General features: G+C 38.9%; 3 protein-coding genes across 4 annotated transcripts; 2 read left to right on the top strand and 1 right to left on the bottom strand.

Annotated features, from left to right (window-relative positions):
• Positions 1–1,145: 1,145 nt before the first annotated feature.
• On the bottom strand, positions 1,146–20,364 carry trim46a (tripartite motif containing 46a). Its single transcript, XM_041794116.1, has 12 exons — positions 19,855–20,364; positions 18,698–18,956; positions 13,289–13,439; positions 12,292–12,490; positions 12,062–12,208; positions 11,422–11,517; positions 8,628–8,881; positions 8,321–8,442; positions 7,169–7,498; positions 6,289–6,518; positions 6,106–6,173; positions 1,146–4,649 (listed from the first exon to the last, which is right to left on the bottom strand). The coding sequence occupies exons 1-12, from the start codon at positions 19,912–19,914 to the stop codon at positions 4,202–4,204; spliced, it is 2,364 nt and encodes a 787-aa protein (XP_041650050.1). The 5' UTR covers positions 19,915–20,364; the 3' UTR covers positions 1,146–4,201.
• A 201-nt stretch (positions 20,365–20,565) lies between these two features.
• Positions 20,566–22,541, top strand: tmem107l (transmembrane protein 107 like). Of its 2 annotated transcripts, none has more exons than XM_041793927.1 (5): positions 20,566–21,005; positions 21,108–21,175; positions 21,275–21,375; positions 21,964–22,060; positions 22,199–22,541. In XM_041793927.1, the coding sequence occupies exons 1-5, from the start codon at positions 20,919–20,921 to the stop codon at positions 22,266–22,268; spliced, it is 423 nt and encodes a 140-aa protein (XP_041649861.1). In that variant the 5' UTR covers positions 20,566–20,918; the 3' UTR covers positions 22,269–22,541. The 2 variants fall into 2 exon arrangements, with proteins under 2 accessions (XP_041649861.1, XP_041649860.1); XM_041793926.1 differs by lacking the exon at positions 21,964–22,060 and adding an exon at positions 21,788–21,884.
• A 747-nt stretch (positions 22,542–23,288) lies between these two features.
• krtcap2 (keratinocyte associated protein 2) lies at positions 23,289–25,967 on the top strand. Its single transcript, XM_041793890.1, has 5 exons — positions 23,289–23,421; positions 24,618–24,772; positions 25,003–25,066; positions 25,259–25,325; positions 25,428–25,967. The coding sequence occupies exons 1-5, from the start codon at positions 23,418–23,420 to the stop codon at positions 25,546–25,548; spliced, it is 411 nt and encodes a 136-aa protein (XP_041649824.1). The 5' UTR covers positions 23,289–23,417; the 3' UTR covers positions 25,549–25,967.
• Positions 25,968–27,641: the final 1,674 nt, after the last annotated feature.

The raw sequence follows: 27,641 nt of genomic DNA, 5'->3' as shown, positions 1-27,641 counted from the left end.
TCATTTTCAGGGCTCCCATCAATTCTGTGGGCAGCCCTGCTTGTTAAAGAATATGGAGTAAAATAAACTGTCTGCATGCATGTGCCTTTCAGGGCTTCTGAAACTTTGTGCTTTTATTTGTCCTGTATTCAATCATGTATTTTGTTATATCTAAGGCCCAAACTGCAACATCTTTCATTAAGTTGCAAAAAATATTTGTAATTTTGGTCGTGATTTCTCATTAAGGAGTTTGTGGTGGGTTTGCAGAGAGGGAAAACATAAAGAGGAGAAACAAAGAGGAGGTGCATTTTCTTACAGGTGTAACACAGAAATTGACTCAGAAGCTGGAGGGGCTGAACCTGCAATATCTGCCCTGTCATCACAGATTTGACTAGACAAGTCAGTGTTGACACATAGCGCACCTGTTGCTGACTAACCTTATTTTTTTCTCTAACCAGCAGACAGAGGATATTGAACAAAGCACAAACAATGTCGCCCTCTAATGGTGAATTGTATAATTAGAAAAGAGCTGCCACAGACTCAGCACAACACAGCTCTGGTTTGATTGCCATCCTGTTCAGGAACAAACACAATGACAAACACATGACCGTTCAGGTGTTGCACAACTCTCGTACCTTAGTGGAACATTCCTGTTTGTCACTCTGTCTGTCTGTCTGTCTGGGTGATAACAACTTGTCAAAAAAATGTCTGAATATCCAGTCCAACTGGCTCAAACACCCACACTTTTGCTGCTGCTGTTGTGCTGTCAGGTGTGATGAGGTGTGCCCTGGCACTGAACAAAATAAGTTGATTAAATGTAAGCCCTGTGGCACAATAGATCCTATCTGTATGTTCATGCAGCTCTGGCACACTCAGGTGATTAAAGGCACGCTTGTCCGTACATGCAGACCGGCACCAAACTGTCATGGAGTCATCAGTTTTTTCCATGGCATTTAAACAAGAAGAGTTTGTTTTCATAATCACAGAAGAGTATTGTTCCTGCTGTTTACAGTCAATAAACATGTCACAAATTGACAGTATGCGCTTATTGTTGGGATCATTTTGGCTGCAAGGAAGAAAAACAAACAGTGTTATTACCCACAAAATAACTCTATATTAAAGGTATCAGTTATTTCTTTATTGTTTTCTCCATGACAAGAAAGAAACATTCTGCCAACATGGCTAAATCTAAATGAAAAGATCATGTTTTCTTAGATGCTACGGTCTACACTCAATCATGTGCTGAGCTGTAACACGAGCAGAGGAGTATAGACACATCTTTCAAGACGGGTCAGAAACACACACACACACACACACACGCAATAAAAAGCTTTAAGGTCACAGCCAAAGCTCACTTACACAAACATACACACCATAAATTCATCTCAAAATGCATACAGAGACAGACAGTTTGAAAATATTAGAACAATCTCTGACACTGAAATGATACAGAACAATGCTGTTACATTCCCATATGACTTAAATCAGCTCATGAGCATCTGGGAGTTCAACCAAAAGCTGTTAAAAAAACAACCAGAGCTCATAATAGACCTTTTATACTCTAACTGACCTCAGTTAGCACTAAGGCTGAAAGATTACTGAAACCATATTGAAACAGAAATACAGCCTACTGCAATTTCATATGGTGCAGGCAGTATTCCTTAAGGTGAAAAGTGTGTCAAAGTTCCCTTTTAAGGTAAATATGGTGTTGTGGACAACATAAAACATCTTTGTTTGATGCACAAATGGTGAAAAATTGCAATCATAACATTTTGATAAATGTTCAGTTCTCTTTTTTCATTCAAAATGAGAATAATGAAGCTTTGGATGATATTCCTTTTAAAAACACATACAGGGCCCATAAAGCGTTTTCAATGCCTTAGATGTTTTACCCTTTTGTTGATTTTGTAAATCAATCATGGCCAATATAATTTGGCGCTTTTGGCAAAAAATTAAAAAAAAAAACCTTTTTGTCAAAGTGAAAACAGATTTCTACAAAGTCATTTAAAATATGTAGGTAAGTGATTGCATAAATATTTATCCCCTTTAAAGTTAACCTAATTCAACAGAGGTCCAGCCAATTGGTGTCAGTAGTCACCTGATCATCTGGGTGCAGTGATTGTAGTATAAAGAGGCCTGTGTCTGGAAGATCTCAGTCACTGGTTAATCAGTATCCCTGGCTACCATTACACCATGAAGACAAAAGAAAACTCCAAGAAACTCAGAGAAAGGATTATTGAAAAGTATAAGTCAGGGATTGGATACTTTAAAAACCATCAAGGCACTGAACATCCCTTGACGTTCAGTTAAATCCATCATCAAGAAATAAAAGGAATATGGCACATCTGCCTAGATCAGGCTGTCCTCATAAACTGAGTGACTATCCAAGACAGCTAGTGAGAGAGACCACCAAGGTGCCTATGACTATTCTGAAGGAGTTACAAGCTTCAGCTGTTGAGATGGGAGAGACTCTGCATACAACAACTGTTGCCCAGGTTTTTCACCATGCAAAGCTTTATCGGATTAAATCTCAGCTACAGTTTGCCAAAAGGCATGTAGCAGACTCCATGGTCAAGTGGAATAAAGGTCTTTGGTCTGATGAGACCAAAATGGTGCTTTTTGACCATCAGACAAGACACTATGTTTGGCAGATGCCAAACAATGCACATCACCAGTAACACACCATCCTCCCTGTGTAGCAAGGTGTTGGAAGCATCATACTGTGGGGATGCTTCTTTGTAGCCAGCCATGGATGGCTTGTTAATGTAGAGGGTCAAATGAACGTGGCGAAATATAGGAAAATCATGGAGGACAATTATTTGTGGTCTGCAAGAGAACTTTATTTTTTATCTTCTTTGTCAAAAAGAGCCAAATTATATTGACCATGGCTGTGTTACAATATTAGTAAAAGGGTATAACAACCAAGGGGGTGAATACTTTTTGTAGACACTGTATATTATGAATAAAAGTATCAGTAATAAAACGGATTATCATTAAATTCTGCTAAAAAGATAGCTAGTGATGTCCTAAGACTTTGGCACAGTATTGTATTTTAAAGGCCCAGCTTGGGACAGGCACTGTGAATTAGCTTAGGCTACAAGTGTTGTAGTGTGGCAACGGTTTACTTTCTTTATGGTTGTTCCTGCACAAATAAACTGTGAACAATACCAAAATTGCAATGTAAGTCAAAATAATCACAATTCAATATGTTTTCAGAATCATTCAGCTATAGTTAGTACTTTCTTAAATGTCACGTCTAGTTATGTGCAAATTTCTCGAAAACCACAGTCAAATACCGGACAAGTAGGCCTTAGACATTTTTAACTCTCAGCCAAATGAGACACTGTAATGTATTCACATTTTCTGAGTTCAACAGCATTATCAGACATTATTCCTCAGAACCTTTTACACATTTGTATCTCCTGTAATAAAAAAGATTCAGCTGTGATGTTTCCCACAAGTCCTTTTGAAATGCAAAACAGCGACTCCATAAAATAACTACTGACACAGACACATGATCCTGTCATGAGCCAACAGCGCTTTACAATTCAACAATCCATTTATATTCACATTCTCTAATTCTGATTTTTACACACATTTTTAACTCTTTTTGAGGCTACATAAAAAATTGAAGATATAAAATTAGACATACAGTACATTAGAGGTGCTTTTACAGGATGACAGTCAATAATCTGCAAAAAGGAGTATGTTAGTTATGAGTAATAGCTTTTCACTTTCATGCAATACTTGTTGTCCAGTCTTTCTGGGACAAATTAGGACAAGAGTAAATGAAGGGCAGATTTTTTATATTGCAAACTGATCATTTAATCTGTTATACGGGTGCTTGACTTCACCCATCAACAGAATTCTGCATAGTCTAAGCTCACTTCAGCCACAATGTCCATAAGAGCATTGCAAAATCATGGAAAACAAAAGCATGATTAAACGTTGAAGGAATAAATAAAGCCAAAATGTGTGATTTGATATTGTCATTGAAGTGCAAATGCAAAAGAACACCTGGTATTTGTTGTCAGATCCCAATAATCACATTCAAAGGATAAAACATAACCATATCAGCTGTGACAGTTTAATCAAGTAGAAGTTTGACAGTATCAAGGCATTTATCAGATTAGAATTAATGGTCAATATAACCACCTTTGACTCAGACGTGTAAAAACTTTCAGCAAACCATTCTTGTAATCATGACTGCCATCTCTGCAGTCTATTTGCTGAGATTAGTCGCACGTGTTTGGATAGTTACCCTCCGAGGAGGCGGCTCCTCAATGCTGCGATTGGCCACAAGATCCTGGAGCTGCAGGGCCCCCCCGCCGATGAAGCAGAAGGCCGGACACACGGGAGCGGAACAATCCAAATGTCCCTCCCACAGGATCCTCAAGGAATGGGCATCATAGAAGGTGACACGTCCTTTGTCGCAGTCAAGACACACTCCCAGTCGAGGTGGAAGCGGAGCGGTGTAATGGTGAGGGAGGTTACTGTGGCTGCTACTGTGGGAGTGTAAAGCTCCCTCTGACTGGCTCTGACTGTGGCTGTGGCTGTGGCTGTGTCCCTGAGGAAGCAGCATCTTACCCATGCCTATTGTAAGAAAGCAGAAGGGGGGAGATTCCTGGCCGTCCTCTGCCCCACTATCGTGGCCGCTGTCTGGGTCGCAGCTGAGGGGAGAGGTATCAGAGTGAAAGTGAGACAAAAAAAATAACAGCAAGGAAATCAGGAATGCAATGTTAAAGTTTTAATCCAGCAGAAGCTGTAATTGTAAAACATTTATCAGCGATGCTATCTTAGGCCCTTGTTAGCTCAGTTGGTAGAGCAGGAACCCATATACAAAGGCTGGAGTCCTAGACACAGTGGGTCAAATCCCACTGATATCTCTGAGCTCCCTCACTCTCTTCCCCCATATTAACTTTCTCTCTTCAGCTGTCCGATCCAAATATAGGCAAGTCATTGCTAGATTTTAAACAAATGACATTAACATTTGTCATTTATTTGTTTTATCTATTTATCAGAACTTGCCATTGTTAATCTAATATTTCTACAGAAAAACATTAGAGTGAAACTAGAAACAAAACATTGGTATGTAAATACAGAGAACAGTTCAGGTTCTTCCCCTTAAAATTTTCCCTTGGTGCTCACATATCTCCACACAGCTCAGAGTAACTGATCTCACCATGTTACATCAGACTTCAGGCTTGGAAAGCTTTTATTTTAAGAGGAAGAAATCAAGTTGTCAGATACTTGGGCAACGCCAAAAGAAACTACAACAGCATAAATGAGTCTATATTTAACTTTTTTTATCTAATTTTAAAATCAGGAGCTCTTGTTATAGTTGGCAATTTTTCTTGGGATACAATAAGCTAGTAAATGTGGTATTTAATGTAATTTTTGTACCAAATACTGCAGAAGCAGGTCTGTTACACAAATTTTGTGTTTAGTTTAGTTTTCAACATCCTCGTTAGAGGACTCTGGGACAATTTTGGCATTGAGGACTTGAAACTTAAGTGTTTTTTTTACTTAAAGGAATATAAATTGACTTACAGAGTTTTACACTGGAAATTATCAGGTTTTTGAGTATATTTTCCAGTTTTTGCAGAAACCTTTAAGAATTTTCAACAGGATTTTAAGGAACTGTCTGAAAAATGTAAGTAATTTCTACAGGAGAGCTTCAGGTACATTTCATGAATATTTAAAAGGAAGTATAATTTTTTTCTGAAATTTTTATTGGGAATTTTCAAACGAACTTACTAACTCTTCAACTACAATTTCAAGGAAACTTCTCATAATCTTTAAATAGAACCTTTCAGGAGCTTTGCACTCAAAAATTTAGTGTTTTACACTTAGAATTTTGACATTTTTCACAAAGTTTTATCAGTTTTTTTTTTGTTTTTTTTTACCACATGTAGCTAAACATCCTCAAGATCACTTCTGTGTACATAGTGATCTGTGATCTGGAATTGGTTGGTATTGTATGATAATTTAACTATTTTAAAGTGATAGTCATATTTACTTTAGTGGATGACTGATTTTTTGTAAAAAAGAGAAAGAAACTAAGGTCTATAAAATTCAAGAATAACATGTCAAAAGTTTATATTTAAAAATGCAAGACTGAGTTACCGAGGGCTCGTCATGTCCTGGGGGAGATGAAACCATTCTTGTAGCTTAACCTCCTGCCCGACTCCCACCTACAAAATGAACAAAGCAGAAAGAAAGGGAAAGAGAGAGCTTTGTTAGTATTCATCCATTTCATTTCACTGTTACATCAAGCTAATTTAGTTTAAACCCAACCAATCCTCTTACCTTTACCAGGTAGGATCCAGGCTCCACAGAGCATGCCCAGTAGTGTCTGCCTTGAGTGACAGCCACATCAGCCACCAGCAGGTCAGAGGTCAAGTGGCAGGAAGTGAGCGTGCGGTCAGCGGCCTGCAGGAGGGAGAGCCCTGGCACACTGCGGGCGTAAGTTTGACCTTTACCCAGTGCCAGCCTATCAGCGTGCAGCCCCCAGCGTGAGTCCAAGGAGAAGCTCAATACTGAAGGGCAGGAATAAGAGGCAAATCAGGAGGAAAAAAGGGGAAAACAAAGGGGGAGAGATAGTGAGGAGGAGTCAGGAAGGAGGAGGGGGGTTAAATGCTAAAGCTGGTACAGTCAAACTAAATAAAAGTCTGAACATCAACTGGAGAAAGCCACAGAAGAGCAAAAGGAAGCAAGAGGGAAAGCAGGAACAAGTGGCTTCACCAGGACGGGAAAATACAAACAAGAAACAGACTAAAAGTCACTGAACTAAAATACTGTCTTAACTGATCAAGCAATACTGTTTTGGTCCAAAGCTGTATGTGGAGGAGTGTTACGAAAAAGAACAGCAAAAATGGATAATACAAAGGAAAAATGCAGAATGTTTCTGAATGCATAGTAACCCTTTATCAGGAAGGAAAGACGCTGAGAAGTCTTACTGAGGTGGCATTGTCATGCAGAACAAAAGCAAAGATTGTTTGCAGATAAACAGAATCAAGTAGGAATGTAAGATAAGAAGGGATAAGGAGAAAAAAACAAGTTTAGTTTATTGAAAATGCCAATACTGGAAAAATGTTCAACTTAAAATTTTGACCCAGGATACATTATTATGTAAGTGAATGAAATGCAAAAATAAATCAATAATATGTTATATGTCTAGTTATCTCACCAGGTGCTGGTGGAGTGTGGAGGTAAACTTCTTCACTGTAGTCTCCAAACCCAGCCTTGTTGCAGCCTCTCACCCTGAGCACGTAAACGCTATCCATCTGCAGCCGATCGACCACAGCACTCGTCCCTCTCACTTCATCTAGACGCAGCCACGCTGTCGCAGCATTAGGGGACCTGATGCCACCCCATGTGGCTGCAGCTCCTCCCTCTCGTCGCTGGTACTCCACAGAGAAGTGCCAGGCTGGGGCCGAGTCCTGGGGGAGGCGCCAGCACAGAAAAAGCTGGTCATAGGCGAGTGTCTTCTGTGTGTCGATGACTGGAGCCAGTGGGGCTGTGGGGGGGGGGGTATCACACAGGAGGACGTGCTCATAAATTTACTGGACATCAGCATGGCTAGGTGTGATTATACGCTGAGCAAAGAAGGTTAACATTAAGCTGAAATCCATAACAGCACAACCTTGAATAGGATCATGCCTTTATACAACAGTTCTACAACCAACATCTTAAAGTAAATTTATCTATATACAGAGCCTATAAAAGGGGTTTACCCTTTTATTGATTTTATAAACCACTGTGGTCAATACAATGTGGCTTTTATGACAAAAGTTACAAAAAACCTTTTGATGTCAAAGTGAAAACATACTTCTATAAAGGAAGAAGAAGTAAACATAGAATTTTAATATATTTAGATAAGCTACACTTCACTCCTCCTTTTACCTTCTGAAATGTTATGTTTGTCCTAAAATAACCATTGTGTTAAGTCTTCTTCAATCAAACCGGACCATTTTACACTCTACACTCTTGGTTTTAAATCTTTGTGCTGTTGTTCTCTTTATCAGGGCTCATAGGAGGCATCATGTCCAATCAAAGCAACTCTGTAGTTTAGAAAAATCCATTAAGCAAATGAAGTCTTATTTCAATTTAAGATCAGTCATATTAAAGATTTTTGGGGGGGGGCATTTTTGTGCCTTTATTTGATAGAGGAAGACAGTGGATAGAGTGGGAAAGAGGGACGAGAGCAGGGGAGAGACATGCGGTAAAGGGCCTCGGGCCAGATTCGAACCCGGGCCATCCGTATACATGGTGCGCACCTTAAACCACTAAGCCACCTGCACCCCAAGATCAGTCATATTAAAGAAACAAAGGAGCATACCACGTATAAACTCCAAGGCTTGGATGAGCTTCACCTCTTTAGATGCATCGAGGTGATAATCTCTGAAGCAGGGATCAGCAGAAAGAGCGAAACACTGGAGGTGTTCTATGGCCTTCATAAGCCTGAAGGGACAGAGTGATAAAAGGAAGCAGAAAATGTTGGAAAAATGCTTCCAAAGAAGTGGATTTCAGGGAAAAAAACAATAGAAATAGAAATAAAGAAGTGATGCAGACATGAAGAAGTGCTGTAGGCATAATCCAACCAATATAATCCCTTTGACACCCCCCCCAAATGCAGAGTGTGTTACCTGTTGTGAGTGACTCTGGCAGCCTGTACAAAGCAGGGTGCATCAGTCTCTTTCAGCAGCTCTTGTGTGTACGCCATCAGTCCTGCATGCTCCAGCAGACCTCGCCTCTCTGACACCTGAGAGGACAGGGCCTCCTCCCTCCTGTTGCGGGATCCCTCCAGGGCCAGAGCCAGTGTCCCCTGACGCTCAGCTACTGCTGCGCCCAGCTCTCTGATACTGTGGGTCAGATGATGCAAAGCCACTGTGCTGTTTGCCTAAAAGGAAACAAAGAAAGTGCGGAATTGGAGACAAAGCATGTTTTACACCAAATTTTTACCACACTGAGTCTTCTCTGATACAGAGGAGAGATGGCAACATGATGTTACAGGTATACAGTAAGTATGTCATTGCAGTGGAGGCTTCTAGAGGTTTAACTAGTCCTTCCAGGCGCCTCATTTGCTTCTGTGGTTAAAATAAGTTACATTAAAGAATAATGAAAAAGGGGTTTCCTGAAAGTGAATTATGTAGTAGATTAGTTTCAGGGTTGAACTTTAACTTATAAAAATCTAATTCAGATCTATACAAATCAAAATGTATTTTTCTTTATATGTCAATTTTCACAGACCACATAGTACTGCAAACAATGCTTGGAGTTTTTCATATGTAGTGTTATCACATAGAGGTTAGATTCTCTGCCTACAGTTGGCCAGGATCCCTGCTTCTCTCCTTGGACCCGGGCCAGGCCAAGCTCAAGAGGATTCAAACAGGATTCAAAAAGATGTGTGCTCATTGGGATCCTATCTGAACAGATGTCTGTCATTTAAACAAGTCAGAATTGTAGTTTACAAAACAGGCAGTTTACTAAAAATGTTGGGATTCAACCTAATGGGCCCATAAACAAAGTCTACGGGATGGGGGAGGATGTGCTAGGAGATAAAGCACATGGGCTAGGACAGAGAGGACCACAACTTGCTCTCTTATCACATACAGTAGTTCAGGGGTCATCAACTACATTTCTAGAAAAGCTATCTTTTGTTGACAGGTGCTGCTGGGGCTTGACTTTTAAATAAATAATAATAAAAAACAAATGGTGGTCTTGTTGGCATACAATAGCTAATGAATCATAATTTTCTTCATAAATGTGCATAATTTATAGCTTTAGACAATGAAGCCAGTCCATATCACCTATGCTGCAGCCAGCCACAACAGGGAAATTAGATACTTTAGCTACATATTTCTAGGTCTGTTATACTGTCCATCTTTGAGTTTGCCACTTATATGCTGTGTGGTGACAGGTCAAAACATGTAGGAAACAGGTTTGTTTTTTTCTCAGCCAGGGAAAAGTGCTATCTCAAAGAGCTAGAAGCAGAAAATTGGCACCGAAAAACACAAAGCTTTAAGGACTCATAAGAATATGTTTATAATGTCTGCTCACAGAAATGCTTTACCTCTGTGCCTCTTTTGTTACTGATAGATCTGTCAGTTTAAAGGTTTTTATTTAGACTAAGAAAAAAAAAACAAGTCACTGGTGTTGGGTCAACACCTTGTATCTCTATTTTTCCTGATTTTAATTTTGTTTTTTGTAAGTCATTTCTATTGGTCACCCTTTACATCTTAACAATTTTCAAGTAATAAAAAATGTCAAAAAGATGCTGACTATGACTATAAATACAGCATTTTTTTTAAATACCTGAAAAGAAGGCATTTTGGAGATACGAAGTTTTGGCCAGCGATATGTTGGACAAAAATTTAAAATGTTCAAAATGTCTCAAGCAAATGACACAATAAGCAAAAGATTAGAAGAGAACAACCATTTTGTACTCATTCTTAGCTGTAGAGAGGATAAGCCTTAAAGAATAATCTTAAAGAGGGGGATTTGTTCACCTCCACTGATCCTCTGCTACTAATATTCAATGCAAAGTGCAGCACAGCATGCAAAACATTTTTGAGAGCAGGAGCTCATACTTCTGGTTAGACAATCACTAATAATGGCTGGCAGGCGGATTCCTGTTAAACAGATCAAACGACAATTCATTCTTGATTAAACTGTTTCAGACCTGATTGTTTCGGGGTTTCTGTAATAGCTGTAGGGATTTAAAGAAAAATATAAACTTAATACCACAACATATTTTTCTGCCTCACATTTACTAAATCTAATAATCTTCTGGGGTTCAGATGGGAAGTTGTGGGGGTCTGATGGCCTGTTGAAGATCACTGACATAGTTTATCCTGCAGGATACCCCAATGCCAGGGTTTTACAATGCTTTCAGCTCACTCTGCAGCACATGTAGCAGAGCAGACTGTGGTCTGCAGAATTGTTTTACAGTAAGCTAGCATCTCGCATCAATAATTTCATCTATTTGTTTGAGAAAGAGGCTTTGCAGGTACTTTAACAATTTCACATTCATGCAAAATCTATGTGCAATCCACATTTACTACATCTATTGTTATTCCACCTGAAAAAAAATTGAAAAAATTGATAATGCTATTTTTCCTCTAAAAATGTAAGATAAGATTGAAAAGCCAAATCAGTCAGCCTTCAATCTTAAGATTTTACATTAATAAGCAACAGAATATGGTTAAATTACATGTCAGTATGCTGACTCATATTATTCAAATAAATATCATAGTTGGTTGTATGTATAACAACAGTATATTGATAGATGATAACAGAATTTCTGCAAACTATCCAACCCATCTAATACAGTATTTTGTGGGCGCCTCTTATAAATACTGCAGCTGTATAAAGATACTTAGAACAAAAACAGGTATGAGACAAAGCAGGCTCGGAAGAAAACAGAATAAGACACCTCACCTCCATCTGTTTTATTGCAGCTTCCAGCTGAGTGATCTGAGTCTGTATAGTCTCCTGGTTGGCCAGGATGAAGTTCATTTCTTTGTTGACTTTGTCCTGTAAGAACAAATCAAAAATCAAGCATATAGAGTTAGTTCAGGCGGGGCCACGGAGTCAAGCGCTGCCATATAATCAACATCAGTTATCGGGTAAATGCACTCATGCTGCAATATTTGAACTGCTCTAGCCTAGCTATGCTTTACTTCTCTATCTGCAACCCACCTTCACCTCAGCTCCTCCTTTATAATACATATCACTTAATCAATATCATTCTATTGTCATTGATGCTTGTTTTGCTCTGAGTTTACTGCTGCTTCTCTCCCTGCCTCAGGTTTTCCTTATTGGAAGAGCAGGATGTGTGCTGCTCCTGCTTGATGCTTTCCATGTAGGCTCGTGGAAGGGCAGGGGAATCCCAGAAAATCCCCACTGCCGAATATAAATGACAGCAATAAGAGCAAATTAAAAACTGCTGATAAAGAGAAAAAATAGAGCTGCAAATCATGTGTCTTTCTTGACAAAGTGGTTCTGGCTGAAGTTGATGTTTAGAAGCTGCTAATACAGGAATCTAAACTCAGTGAACACAGAAAAAAAACTGACTCACTTTGAGGGCCTGGTAGGCCTGTGCTATTGGCAACACTTTATGTCCATGGTGGACACGACGGAGCTTACAAAGTGGGCACAGCAACCTTTGGCAGCTTCGACAGTACCACTGCATCCTCTCCTGCTCATGCTCTGTGCAGGTTAAGACCTACAACACAAAGGAGGATTAAACTACAACAACAGCAGAGGAAGCTGATGTATTTGACGCACAGAACACACAAAGAGACAAACCTTTGGGCGGAAGTTGTTGGTGGGTAGAATGTGTTCATGCTGAGCTCGAGGAGTTCCCCAGGGGTGGTAGAGTTTGAAACATTCATTGCAGAAGTTGGACTTGCAGTCAGCACAGCCCTTTGTGGCCTCCAGAGACTGAGGAGGCTTACAGAAACCACACATGATGGCTACACTGCCCAAACTGACTGTGTGCCTGTACCTAAAGGGCACACAGGGAGACAGGGAGATAAAGAAAGGGTTACAGCAAACTGTGCAGCAGAAAAAGAAGCAGCACTTTAAACTTAAGAAAGAGAAGATTGAACTTATCTCAGCTTGCCCTGCTTTCTTTTTAGTCATATGGAGTTGAAATTTTTAACGACCTGACCTGGATACATCTCCAGCAGCTGCCTTGTTAGTGCATCCTGCGCAGTAAAACATGCACCGTCACACTTTCCTGACCAACACAACCACTGCCTGGGGAGGGAGCAGCTGCACTCATCAAACTGCTGCGTGTGAAACTGGGAAACTGCCTCTCCCCATAACTCTCTCTCTCCCTCCACATCTCGGTGCATTTTTTAAAACAGCTCCTCTAGCTTTGATCTCCACTTTTTGAACTGATAAGAGAAGGAGATGATTAACATTAAAGTATTTCACAACAAAGTTACTCCACAAAAGTTTGGTGAAACTGATCCAGTTTTTTAAGAAGAGTGCACTGCAGATTTTGGGCTGTCCCTGCAATCTGCTCTCAGGATTGGCTCTATCAGGAGTAAAGCAAAGATTTATTACTGAAACTCAAACCAGAAAAAGATTTCCTGTCTCATAAATAAAGGAGTATTGATCATGCTGTCTTCATTCACTGCTTCTTTTCAATGCTTACTTGGTAAAGAGGATTTTATTTAAAAATCCTGATGATTTCCTTTATTTTACTGCTAATGAGCTGCTTTCTTAAGATGCATGTTTGTTCTAGTTGATTCAGTTATGACTAGAGTGCATTTACGGTGTTTGTGCATACTCATACCTCTCCACAATCCGCTCCAGCGTGAGGTTGCGGAGGCAGTCTGTCAGACCTTTCTCTCCAAGCTCCACATCCTCCTGACAGGAAGGACATGGGAACAGCATAGGGGGATGGGCGGCGTCCTTCCGCCTCCGTCCTGGGTATGTGCCACACACTGGGTGAAGGATGCAGGTGTAGGAGTGGAGGTGAAGTGGGAGGAGACATGTTTGGAGACATAGCAAGGGAAAAGGTGAGGATGGAGAAAGTAAGGAGACATGGAGAAAATGTAAAAAGTAGGGATTTGCCCTACCTTCTAAGAACTGATATGAATATTGACTATTTAAATTGTTTAAAATAAAATATTAGTTGAAATTAGGACTCTGCAATGAATCCCAGTTATGTCATTGTAAAATTAGGCTTTGCAGTCAACACATTCAAGTCTGAATTGAATGAAAAAAACACCTTAAATGCAGTTGTGAAATGCTTCCTTGTTCAGCATATGCACATTTTACTTCCTCTGTGGAGGCCTGAGTATAGGGGGCAACATTTTAATGAAGGCAGATAAGGCTTAAGGCAGCTTGCAGCTACTGTTAGATGAATTAGTTTCAACATATTGATGAAAAAATGCATTTTGTTTCAAATATTTTGGATTCAGATGGGACATGTTGGAAGTACAAGCACTGCCTCAAACATAAAGAATAGTCATGAGAACCAAGCAGAGAGTCAGGCCTGGCTCTAGGCATGGGCAGGTCGGAATAATGTCCCCCCATGCGCTGATAGTTAAAAATAAGTTTAAAGTATTATATTTCACCTTCATCAACATAACCAATTGTAAAAAAGCCACACTGAAATACTCAAAGTTTGATCGGTACAACATGGGCATGGGTCCAGATCTCACCACTGCTTGCAACCCCGTCTAGGATCCCTCTTGCCAGGGCATGTATCGCCACTGCCAGACCAGGTACAGAACTAAGCCTGGTGTGAAAGATGATGGCATACTGTTTCTGTCTGTGCACCAGTGTCAAAGAGGACACTGTCTGCATGTTTGTGACTTGAAGCAACTTTTTATCAATGTCCTCATAAACAGGGTGTTTTTGAGTAGTGTCTGTTTTTGATACTGAGATTTTATTATGAGCCAATTTTTCTTTTGTTTTTCATTTTATATCTTGTCATCGTCTCTTCATTTCATCAGTTGTTCTTCTTGTTTAACCACCTTCATAGACCTTCTCACTTACACTCTCATATTGCATTGTAATATTCAGATTTCATTTTGTGATGTGGTCATTTTGCTTTCTGTCCAAACGCTCCAAGACATAAACCAGAAAAATGCAAAACTCAGATTTGCATACTACTGCAGTGTTTCCCACAGAATGAAACTATATCTGGGTGTCAGGGGTGTTAAAGGGGATCATCCTACCACGCCATATTTTATCAGTCTTTTTTTGTGTTTAAGATCTTACGACAGTATTTATCAACAGTAGTTTGTATCAAGACCCTCAAATAACATCACTCGCCTTTTTAAATGTTACACTTGTTTTTCTATAGGGATGATACTGGCAGCAAGCAACTGCAGAAAATCCCCAAAAAATCTGAGGGCCCACTGGCAGGCCGGCAGACTTTTTTTTTAACTATTCAGTTATTTACAAAATTTAAATATAACATGTTATACACTACCGGAAAGCCACATTAAATGCCTTTGTTAGACTACAAACAAACAAACAATAATAAAAGTGACACAGCTCACAATTAGTTCTCCTGATTGTATTTCATCAAAAACAGCCCTGCTGAATCAGAAAGAGTCCAAGCAATCTAAATCCAGTCAAATTTTTAGTCCAAAAACAATATTCTATTGATTGACATCCATCGACTGTTTTTTTTTTAATAATTTCAAATTTGTCATTGTTGCTCTCAATGTAGTTGCAGTAATAATTTTCTACCATACACCATCTTTTTGGGGTTCTCCGGTTTGAAACACCTTGACTTTTCCGCAAAAATTACGAAAAAAAAAAAATCTTCATTTTCTAGTTTATTTTTGTCAAATTTGAACCTGAACTAGCTAAGGCTTCATGCTTTGGTCCAGTTGAGATTTCCAGTTAATAGCTCCCAGCTACAGTAATCTATGAGCCTCTATTTCACAGTACTAATTCAGATAGGAAAAAACTATTTTGTTTTTTACTGAATTACTCAATACCATTCATGTGACACCCCTCTGTAACTGGTGCTACTACAAGTGGATCACTCTCTGGCATGATTGGTGATTTTAATGGATTTTAAAGAAAAATAAGAAATAAATAATCCACACATACACTTGGGTGGCTGAAAATATAACTGGGTCGCCCACCCACGTGTAGTCCACAGTATTTGCCTTTACAGCCTTTGCACCTGTTGTCATAAATGTGATATATTCTTGGCGGATCACCTGCAAAATGTACACCAACCAAATGTGCACTATGTTAAAACTGAACTCTCAGTGTGGGATCTTAGTAAATCAGGCCCTTAGAGTAGCACAGTAATGAGTGTTAAGAGTCTGGCAGTAAAGGAGCGGTCAGCGTTTCTTAAAGCTCCCCAATCAAAGCAGTCAAGGACCGCACCTGCAATGAGTTATAAAAAATAATCTATCCTTGCTTGTGCGTTACAATTCATTAAGTTTATGAAACTGAACAAAACATTGCCAAAGCAGGGCTGACAACTTGACAACCTTGGAGAAGTGCTGGCTTTTTGCTACCAACCACTCTACACGGTTGACTTGTGGGGCAAACAGTAATGAAATACAGATTTCCTTACTGAGCAATTATCCTTTTTGAAGGGCACAATTATCTTGTGTTTATTTAGAATATCCTCATCATTTGCTTGTACGTTATGAATAATATCATCATCCCATTGCTAAACCATGTTATTATTACACATTACATATTTTTCTCATTTCTTACAGGCCTACTTGTAACTTTTTCTTAGCCAACAGAGTGTGAGCTTTGTGCTTTTAGCATCTCCTGTGGCTACTTTAAATAACTTCTGAATCTTGACATTAAAAAGTATTACTCATATTTAGAAAGAACAATAAGAAAATATGTTGTCTGAGAATTAAAATAAAAGAGTCATATTCATTCAAAAGTTTTTTGTAATCTCTTTTCTTTAAAAATATTGTTTTGATGAAACAGTATCATCAGTAACTGCTTTTCTTTAATTTTGGATTTTTGTTCTTAACTACCTGCTAACCTGCTTTTATCTGAAAGAGAATATGGTATTCTAGGTAGATCAAAGATAATGACATGAACTTAACTATGGGAAAATGAACATTTTATGGTTTAATAAAACATAAAGGAACCATAAAAAGGTAATTTGTTAATAACACAAGGTGCAGAAGACTGCTGACTTGTTCAGTGAGCCTACGTTTTTTAACGTAATTTTCATCACTGTGACTGAAGGGAAATCCTGGAATGACATAACCAGGGACATTAAAGCATGTGATTAATTTGCTAACTTGCTGGATCTTAATTAATAAAACAAATCTTCCACAAATAAATGGGTAAATAAATGGATAAAAGAATTCATAAAAAAACACAAGATAAACAAAGAGATATAATTTAAAGAAATAATTTACAAAATATCTTAAACATAAAAAACAACAAATAATGAATAAGCCAATAAATACACAAATGAATGAATGAATTAACCTACCCACCTATTTTTTTGTTGCTTCACCCCTTTCTTTTTAATTTTTTTAAGGGATTAAGAACATTTTTTTCTGTTTCTATTGTGGTGTATTTTGTAAGATCTTATATGAATTGATAATCATCCTGTATTTGTGTATATTTTTTGCATCTGTATACATAATATACAGCGCATTTAGAAAGTATTCAGATTGTTATGTTGCAGCCTGATGCTACAGTCGAAAGAAATCATGTTTAATTTCATTAATCTACACTTAGAGCCCCATCATGACAAAGGGAAAATAGAATTCTATTTTTTTTTGCTATTTTTTTAATAAAAAAATATTTTTAAAAAATGAACTATAACATATACAGTAGTATATGATTCAGTATTCAAGTATTCAGACCCTTTGCAAAAACAAATGAAATTTATCTTAAGTGCCTCCCATTTCTCTGGATTTTTGCTGTGATGTTTCTACTCATTGACTGGAGTCCACCTGGCACACACCTCTATAGAAAGCCTCATAGCTGACAATGTATATCAGAGCAAAAACCAAGTCAGGAGGTCAAAGGAAATACCTGCAGTGCTCAGAGACAGGGTTATTGTAAGGCTCAGATCTGTGCAAGGCTACAAAAAAGTCTGTTGCCCTGAAGGTTCCCAAGAGCACAGTGGCATCCATAATTCTCAAATGGAAGTAGTTTGGCATAACCGGGACTCTCCCTAGAGCTGGTCGCCAGGCCAAACTGAGCAATCAGGGGAGAGAACCCTAGGGTAAGAGAGATGACCAAGAACCTGATGGTCACTCTGACTGAGGCTCAGAGATCCTGTGTGGAGATGGGACAAAGTTACAGAGGGATAACCATCGCTGCAACCCATCTGATCTGGGCTTATGGCAGAGTTGCTAGATGGAAGCCTCAACTCGGTGCAAAACACAGGACACTGCAAAAAAAAAAAAAAACACAAAAAACACACAAAAAAAAAAAACCCAAGTGAAAACCACATGTCTTGTCAAGCCTCAGTTTTTGGCTGAAACTTGCATATTCTATCTCTTCTAATTCATCATACTGATGTCATTCAGATGGATTATTTGCATGAATTATTTAGGCTATATTTGTATTCTTTTATCCACTTCTGTATATTATCTACATGCCATTGTTGATTCAGCCCCAGGCCATGTGATTTTTTACATGAACCTCACCTATGTCTGTGTCTTGTTTCCACCATGCCCTGATGAAGACCCTGTGAAAGCCAACACCAGTGGGCGTTTTCTTTGATTTTTAGAGATTTTTATGAGATATAACCTGAGTAAATAAAGGCTTTAACTTAATCTTTGACTCAAGCAAGTGTGCCTGAAGGCAGGACAGCTCTGTGGCTTCCCCTCTTCACAAGAATTCCTCTTTGTCTTTAGGTTTATATAAAATGCACCAAGACAAACAGGTTAGTTTACTGCAGAGAAAAAGCTATTCACTTACACAGAATCTAAAATTACACCTTCATAATAAGTGCTTATGTACTCAATTTTGCCTGTAAGCCTTTAGCTCCACATGCGCATAATAAGCTATGAGATAACTGTATAGATCTTCGGATGTATGGGGAGACCCTGATGCATCAGCTACACCTTCTTTGAAACTCAGACTTGAAGAAGAAAGTGAAATATCATCCTTTCATCTTTGCATTCAAGCAATGACATCACTCTGAAGTGACTCAAAGCTGAGATTATTCAGCTTATCTATATCACATGAGTAAAACAAATTGCTAATAAAATCAAAATTTTCCCTCCACCTGTTCTGAGGACCCTCTCCAAGCGGTCAGGGGTCCTGGGTGCAGGTCTCCGTGCCTGTCGTGGGGAGCGGGTGTTGGGAGTGGAGGCTGGTGAATTTGGCTCTGGAGGAAGGTCCGGTGGTGGGTAGCCTCTTTGTACTAAAACCTCAGCCGCACACAGCAAACACACGCTGTGTTGGCAGGGCAGGAGGATGGGCTGCTTCACCATCTCATCACACACCGGGCAATGCAGCTCCTTCTCCATACTCTTCATGTTGGACTACAGCAGTGGTTAAAAGAGAGAACTTAGTGAGCAGGAGTCAGACTGGATAAAGGCTGAGTCACTAGAGTAAACAAAGAAAACACAGCTCTTTATATTCTGAGCCATCTGTGACCTGAATAAAATGTATATGAGCTGTGTAGGTGTCAGGAAGGAGAAGGGGAGAGCTGCAGCAGACATTACAAAGACTGATGTTGGATGTAGAGAGCACAGGGGGGGCAATGCAGCAAAAAACACATATTTCTCTTACTTCAGGTGTTAGCTAGTCACTTTTTACATAAACAGACTTCAATAGCCTGGAAATGTAGAATGTGCTGAGCACATACTGGGGGAGGTCAAATAATTTGCACAAGAATTAAGCATCTAAATCAGCAAAACATGAATAGCTTTCATTTTTTGTTATTTATTTTTGGCTGTCGTACAGGTGATAGGCCCACTGGTTGTGTAGGCCCTCTTACAGTGTTGCAACCACTAGACGCAGCATCCCGTTTCTATGACAACGCACATCATCTCTGCCTTCTCATGGCCCGTAAAGCATTTCGATGCTACCACGAGCTTCTGGAGCTAATGCTAGCAAACATGATTTAAAATTTAACCATTAAGTATCCATAGTGTCCACCGTTTGTCTTTTGTGAACATCCTATTTGTGGCCTTGCTTTCATGTTTTACCCATGGTGCTACAGCTATGCCAAAATGTCTTTGAGTCAAAAGATGCCAAAATTTCTGGACGAGATTAAATAATAGCCGCACATTCTTTCATCACATGCGCAACCTGTACTTTCAAGAGGTTTGAGTAGAAATATGGCGAATTCATGACGCTGACTTTAAAGGAGAGATAAAATGACGGTTCAAATCAAGCTCAGGTGTATGAAATAATAAAAATGAACGTCATACTCACACTAATTCGAACCAACGCGTCCATTATAGAGGTAAAGGTTTGTAACTCCGCTTCTGCCATGTCTCCACGATACCAGCCACCCTTTGAAGACAAGAGTAAAGCCCTTTTAGGAGGAAAACCAGGAGCAGGTTGTGTCGGTCGCAACCCGGGACTTTGGCTAATGAACCGACGGTGCCAGTTGTTTTCCTTGCTAGACGTGTGCTCGTGCGCACACGGTGATTTTGTGCTGTCTGTCCCGAGGCACCGAGTAGAGCTGTCGTGGAAACAAAAGGGGAGGAGGGTATTCAGGGGTCTGGTTTCGGCTATCACGACCGAAAAGGATGGCACAATGAAATATTATACCCTCGATGCATTATGCGAAAGTAGAAGAGATTTGATAGAAGGTAGCATTTGACGTAATGACATCCCCTCTAGTCCATAATGATGGTTAAATCCAGGTAGTTTAAATACTACCATTACTAAAACCCCAACAACCAATAAAAGTAGCCATTTAGAAAACCTCCCCGGCGATTTTTTGAGCTACGCAACTGTAACGTCTAGCTGCCTGTTATTTCTCCATGTCAAATTGCATGTGTCCTAGTTTCACTATTGTCGTTAGATGGCGGTGTTGTGTTACAAACACATACGGTCCTCTATCAACTGTTTTCCGTGTCCGGAACCTTTGAATGATAGTTTTGCTGAGCCCGGTCTGTAATTCAGAATGGACGGGGTTCTCTTTTAATGTTGACGGTTGTTGTAGCAACCGCGCCAGAACGTTGAAGTGTGATTCACTGTTGTTTGTGTTGGTAGCGTAGTAGAAATGGAAAATTAATCAAGTAGTATGTCCGCTTAACAACATTATTTCTGTCTAACGGTTAACGTCTAGAGGGGATATACATGCTAATTTGGCCGCGTTAGTTTGATTATCAGATGCTTGGCTAACTGCTAAGTGGAGGCTAGATCCGCTAACTGGATGCTGGTTCAGTTCAGCTCAGATCTGAAGTTGTTGGCCCCATTTAACCTGCAAGTTCAGTGCTTGTATTTTTGAGTTAAGTTGTTGACTGGTAGGCAAATAGCTGCGCACCATGTCGGCTGTGAGCAGCCTTGTTCCTGCTCGGTTTTTGACAATCATAGCTCACCTTGTCATTGTTATCACAATCTTTTGGTCGAGGGTAAGTAAGAGAGTTTAATATGTTTTCATGGTGTAGGTTTACAGTATTTTGCAGATGCACGTATGTTTTCATGACCGACTCTTTGTAATGTCTGTTTCTCAGGAAAACAATGTGAAGGCCTGCTTGCCTTTGGATTTTACACCAGTGCAATATGAAGATGAAGACAGAAAGTAAGAAAACACGAGACAAACAACCAATGACATTTACTGTAAGAAATAATGTTACTAATGCAGGCAAACTCACTGTCTATTATGCTTTTCTTGTCTCAGGCTGGTGGTGGCATTGGCTGTCACGCTTGGCCTCTTTGCCATAGAGTTGGCTGGGTTCTTCTCTGGAGTGTCCATGTTTAACTGCAGCCAAGGTCTCCTGTGTATCCTTTACACTTTACAGTAACTCTGGGGGTCCCTGATTGAACATAACTAGATACTATGCTATTGTTCAATAAACCTGCAAGTAGATACTGACATCCATCAACAGTGGAGTTCAAATGGGAATATTTTGTCTAAGATTATATCTGACTGAGCAGCCTGTAAGCCATCAATAAATTTAAAAAATATGACATTAAATAACCGTATTTTCTAAATTTACAGCATAAATGAGTGAAGAGGGCTCTGAATCAGAAGGGGATAATTGTTCTTGTGCACAGCTGCTGAGTGCCATTACACCAGCCAGGAACTATGTGTCAAATGAAGTATCTACTGAGAAACATTCAGTTATAAAGTATACATGAGACAGGAATTTTATTACTCAGTTAGTATTCCATAACCCAAACCCAACAATAGCAACAGGAGCCCATGCCAGTGCCTCAGTGGCTCTACTTTTCTTTCTTTTTGAGCAGTGGGATTGTGACATCTACTGGTGGATCCTTGCCATTTGCAGGTTAGTTTAAATATGAATATGTTAGATTGTCTTTTTTTCCTTAAAAGGTTTTCTTTTCCCTGACCAATATTGCAACCAGCATTGGCTGTCCATTGCAGCGCATCTGTATCCTTGTCTTTCTTTGTCTTTGAGAAGTGGGAATGCTGGACATATTGGGTTATTTTTGCCATATGCAGGTTGGTGTTTGGATATATTAGATTTCAGAAGTGAAAGTATCTAAATCTCTAAAACCTTATAAGTAAACATGTAACATCGGTCTGTGTTTTTTATTGCTCTTCTTATATTTTTTTATTATTTTGCATCCTTTCCTCTAGTGTTCTTCCAGCTTTTGTGGAGGTTGTCCTGTTCATTGCTGTGTTTGGACTGAAGAAGAAACCTTTATGAAAGGTATCAGCTGCAAGAGTGGACAAGGAATCAGCAGATGATGTTGACACTGGACATCTTTGATTCTTGGACGATCACTGAGGAGCAAACAAAAAAAAATGCTGAATGCTCAAACACTGAACAAAGGGATATACAAGAGGCTCTCTCTCTCTTTGATCAGTTTTCTAAAGACATTTCTAATATGTTTTTATTTAAATATTTTTTTGTTAAAAGGAATAAAAGTCATGCTTTTCTGTAAATGTGTCAAGATTGAATAGTCAGAAAATAAGCACTAGTTTGTCAGTCAGTACTTTTGTGATCTTTTTTTTATAAACTTTTTTATAGAAAGTCTTTGAAGTTTAATAAATTCTGTAATCTATTTCAGAAATTTTAGGTGTCTGTTGTTTTTGCCTTGAGCACTATTTCAACTCAGGGTTGTTTTGCCTCCCAGACATCTTTTTTACAGTAAGTTTTGTGAACGAATCAATAAGCATAGTTTGTTAAAAAAAAAAAAAAAAAAAGTTTCAAAGATTAAAATGGCAAAAATGAAACGGAGCACATTAACCCACCTATTTGTGGATTGAGAATGCATGACACTCTAAGTCATAACCGCGAGCCGTTACAAATTTATTTTTGGTGCAAAGGCAAGACAAGTAAAGAAAATCGTATATTGTTAATGTGGATCTCAAGTAGCTTTGGCACTTGGGTTAGGGTTTGCTGAGATTTGCAACATATTGAAGCTAAATACATCCAAATATTCCATACAAAATTAATAAAAGCGAAATCTACATAAAGTGCATACTTACCTCAACACTCCTACTAACAACCACAAGCAAAACCTAATTACTACGATATTTTGTATCAAATTATTATCATTAAACGAGAATAGGAGTGCATGTTTGAATCAGCATATGCTTAAAAGAAAGCTGCTGTCTAAAGAGATGCTGCTTTCAAAACGAGACAACAGTGTCATGTGACAAAAGGCCCTCCCCTCACACGCAAGCAGCTGGCTCCACCCACTGGTCCTACCTGTCAATATGACCGGGTGGTGAGGATGACCGGGTGGTGAGGACTTTAGTTCCTAGAGCTTGGACGCGTAGCTAGCTCAACGACAGGAAACACAATATTTATCTGTTGGTGGCTGCTAGGACTCTTAATTAACACTAAATTATGGGTATGTATTGCAATATAAAAGTTTCATTCTGTTAATCTTGCAAAGCAAGTCTGTAGTACATTGGTTCTGATTTAAAGCGGTTCATTTCAACATCTAAGCTAGCAAGACAAACAGTCAACACTTTAAGATTTTTACTATTACGGGTTGCGTATTAAAGTTCAGTTAAAATGTGACTCTCTTCTCTACTGTAAAAAACCTAATCTTTTATTTATTGATTGAATGGTCTTTAAATGCATTTAGAGTGGCTGGTATGAGCAGGTTAGCTTAAAGCTAATAGCAGCTTGTCGGAATCGTTAATGAATGAACACTGACGTGGCGTTACGTTACAGTAAGCAGGATGTTTAACTAGACCTGTACCGGTGTAACATTAACATTACTAGTTTGAAACGCCACGGATTTATGCAGCCAAAAGTTTTTTTTTCCCATAGTTTCATGACGAACCTCAAAGGCTTGATGTCGACCTTTCGCTGAAAGCAGTTAGCTTAACAGCTAATGTTGCAATGAGTCATACTGTTTTGCACCTATAATTGTATTTTTGCAATGTATCTAGGTCTTTATCAATGCCAAACATACTCAAAAAATATCATGATTACTGTGAAATACCCCCTTTCTTTGAAAAAAAAAAAACAGGTGTGTTTAGGGGGGCCATAGCAGCCTTATCCAACAAGGAAACGTTTGGTATCATTAGGGGTGCTTTCAAAATGCAGATCTTCAGCTGTCCCTGCACAAATAGTCAGAATCGTCCCATACAGTCCTGAAATCACATCAGTGTAGGTGTTATGATTTTTTTTTATCATTTTCATTTTGTGTAGATGATCATGGAGTGAGAAACGCACTAAAATGTGTTTTAAGGTCAAGTCGACCACTGAGCATTTCGTCCAAGCCAAGGCTTTCAAATAATTTCACTAGAGTGCTGTAAAGTTTTATCTTATTTATTCTATTATTGCATCAATCCCAATCATTGGGATGTAACATATTGTTTTCTTGTTTCTTTTTGACAGGGTTGACTTGAGATTTATTTTTTTTTTAATTTAAGGGTTAAAGGTTGAGAAGGGCTGTGCTATAGCAGTGTACTAAGCCATCACTGCTGCAGAGCTTTGCCCCGTTTTCAACTATTAGCTCAATGAGGTGTATGACCTTTGCAGATGTCTGTGTTTAAAAATCTTTGTTAAAAACTGAGTCATATTATTCTTCAGCTGTGAACACAGGAACCTCTCTGGTGCTGTCCAGTCTACTCTCTGTCCTGGTGTTTGCTGGGATGCAGATGTTCAGTAAGCAGCTGGGCTCTACAGAGTGGCTCACCATCCTGGGAGGTTTCCTGGGCTCAGTCCTCTTCATCTGCTCCCTCACTGTATCCTTTCTGCATTGCATATTAGTATAAATTGAACTCCTTGTACAGACAAGTAAATTCAGAGATTCTAAAGCATTTGATACAGATAGGGTTTATTATCAAATGCTGCTACAGTTTTTGTTAAATATGCTGCTAATTTTCAGCTTGATATAATTTCTAGTGGTTAACTTGTTTCTTCTTTCCATGCGTCGGTATCTTTAAATGTTGTTTTGCCTTAACTTTATTTCCAGGCATTTAATAATCTGGAAAATTTGATTTTTGGGAAGGGATTCCAAGCCAAGATATTCCCAGAGAGTAAGTTTCTTTTTATTTCCCATAGCCCTATATTTAGTTGCAACATCTCAGCTTACACTTAACCATAAGCATAGTCTTGATTATTAAAGTTTCCAATACTTCTCCATAGGATGGTATTTGCCAACAATATCAAAGCTTAAAGTTATAATTCAGCCACTGATGCTAACCCTTATTCTTTATTCATTATTCCAGTTCTGTTGTGCCTTTGCCTCTCACTGTTTGCCTCTGGTTTGGTACACCGTGTCTGCGTCACCACATGGTATGTGGCCGTACCTTTGCATATCACTAAGACAGTTGCAAAAACATAGTAAAAGAAATATATATATATATGTATTTGAATCTGCTTTATTTTCTCTTCCAGCCTGATATTCTCTCTCTTTGCCCTGTACTACATCAACAAAATATCCGCGGCTCTCTACCAAGCAGCTGTTCCTGCAGTAACGCCAGCTAAAGCAGCCAGCAAGGGCAAAAGGAAGAACTGATAAGTCCATCTGCATCCAATAAATCTGTCAATATTACACAGGTTCAACTGGCCACTGCAACAGAGCACTTGCATATTTTTGCATCATTTCTTAAGAAAAAAACCTTGTTCAATTCACTATCTTATAAAATAATTTGAAATAACTCTCAGATAAGGAAGCCCAGTTTCTAAAATTTATAAGCAGTTTGTCATCAGAGTTCTGTTTTATTTTATCATATTTTTTTATTGTTTTGATTTGATTCATGGAGATATGCCTCTGGAATTACACATTCCACTGATTCCCCCTTTGTCTGTACTGTTTTTACCGACAACTGGCTGCAAAGAGATTCTGACTTGTCTTTATGCTATTAGTGCTTTCATCAGTATGTTAAGTTTCTGTTTTTGTTTAATTCATTTTGTAATTAAACTGTAAAAGTCTCATGGTGTGTTTCTGTGTGTATTCTGTGGAACTACATTTAGCAGTTTGTGGATGTTAGCCTGTTTGTTCAGGTGGGTGTGGTTGGATCCTAAAGTTATGAGCTGATGGAAAATAGTGAAGGAAACGGCAGGGCGGGGAAAGAACCAACCGCTTGTTCACATCAGACAAGATTCTGTGACAATATAACGGACTGATATCCAGATACAGGGAGTATTAAAAAACTAGAATGGATCATAGTCTTTAGAGCCAGAGAGTTTTATATAAAAGTCTGTAATATTTCTTTAATGTTTTAGATTAGCTCAACATTATTTTGATGGGAGAAAGGAAGCCTGGCAGTCAGATAAAGGGGTTTGCATTTGGGTGATGAAAGGCTTCTAACCAAAGAAAGGCAGGATAAATGTAAATGGTGAAATCAAGCGGAAATCCTGAAGCCTGAAGAAATATATTAATAATAATATGGCACTTGTACATTTTTATATCAATTTGAAAAAAAGTACTTTTACTTTTCCTAAGTACATTTTAACCACAGTAACTGTACTTTTACTTGAGTACAATGCCCTTGTAGTGTTTCCACCTCTATTTTACTACACAGCAGCACACCGAGAGTGGAGGATTACACATTATATTCATAAACGGCAAAAACTGGAGTGTTGGCATCTCAGGGTTAAAAACATGGAGCTAATTTTACCTCCATATGTATAATTTTAACTCCATTCTGACTGAAATGATATTCAGCGTTTGAGTTATTTGAGTGTCAATCCACCAGTGGTAGTTCAACTCTGTAAAAAGGCAACTTATCTAAGCTTGAGTTTCCCATCATGCCATTAGTGTGTTTGGTTGTGTTTGGATGTTGTCTGTTGCACAGTGATCCCTGTCCCTTTATGGTGAGTTGTTTTTGATGCAAGATACATTTAAACCATGAGTAAAGTAGTCCACTGAATTAGGCACTTTCAAAAGTGTGGTTTAACTCAGTTTAGTGTGGAACAATACAGACACATTAGAAGCATTAAATTTAACTCTATATGAGTTTAATTAACACTGTCAATTTTGATTGTATTAAATTTTAATACAGAGGTGTGACTTTACCCTGACAACCTGGTTGGAAATCTGTTCTCTTATAAGGAAAATGCATTGTACTGTAGAACACCTCAGTACTTAAAGGCTTTTTATTTGAGTAGATTCATAGACAAGTACTGTCTTTTTGTAGATTTTAACTTGTTGTACTTGAGTATGGTAGCTTACTTTTTCACCTGTCAATAAGTCATTCAAGTCTATGTTGCTCCGTCAGTCTTAAATTTGAGTTGTGGTCTATTTCCAACAATAAGTTAAGTCCTTTGGTACTAAGCTATATCCAGAGGAAACAGATGTAAACTGGACCTGAAGAAGCCACCAGAGCCCATAAAACCTCCTGCTATTCCTACTCCTACCTTCCTACTATTTCTTTTCTCAGGAAGTCTGCTGCCCAGACTTGCCTATTTCTCAACTTCTTGAGCAACTGTCAATGCAACATGTCAACATTATGCCTTTACCTGATGACCTAATTATGACTGTAGCTTCACATGAGGGTTAGACCTGAGAACTGCGGTGTACCAGCTGCGTCATAAACTCTTCTAACTGTGTTTACGGTATTCAGAGTGAAGTGTCGTGTCTAACAGTTGCCCTTCCTCTTTATCTGT

The sequence above is a fragment of the Cheilinus undulatus genome, linkage group 8 (genome assembly GCF_018320785.1).
Source record: "Cheilinus undulatus linkage group 8, ASM1832078v1, whole genome shotgun sequence".
Lineage (NCBI taxonomy): Eukaryota > Metazoa > Chordata > Actinopteri > Labriformes > Labridae > Cheilinus > Cheilinus undulatus.
Note: the sequence above shows the minus strand (reverse complement) of the source record. Positions and strands in the feature narration are given on the sequence as shown.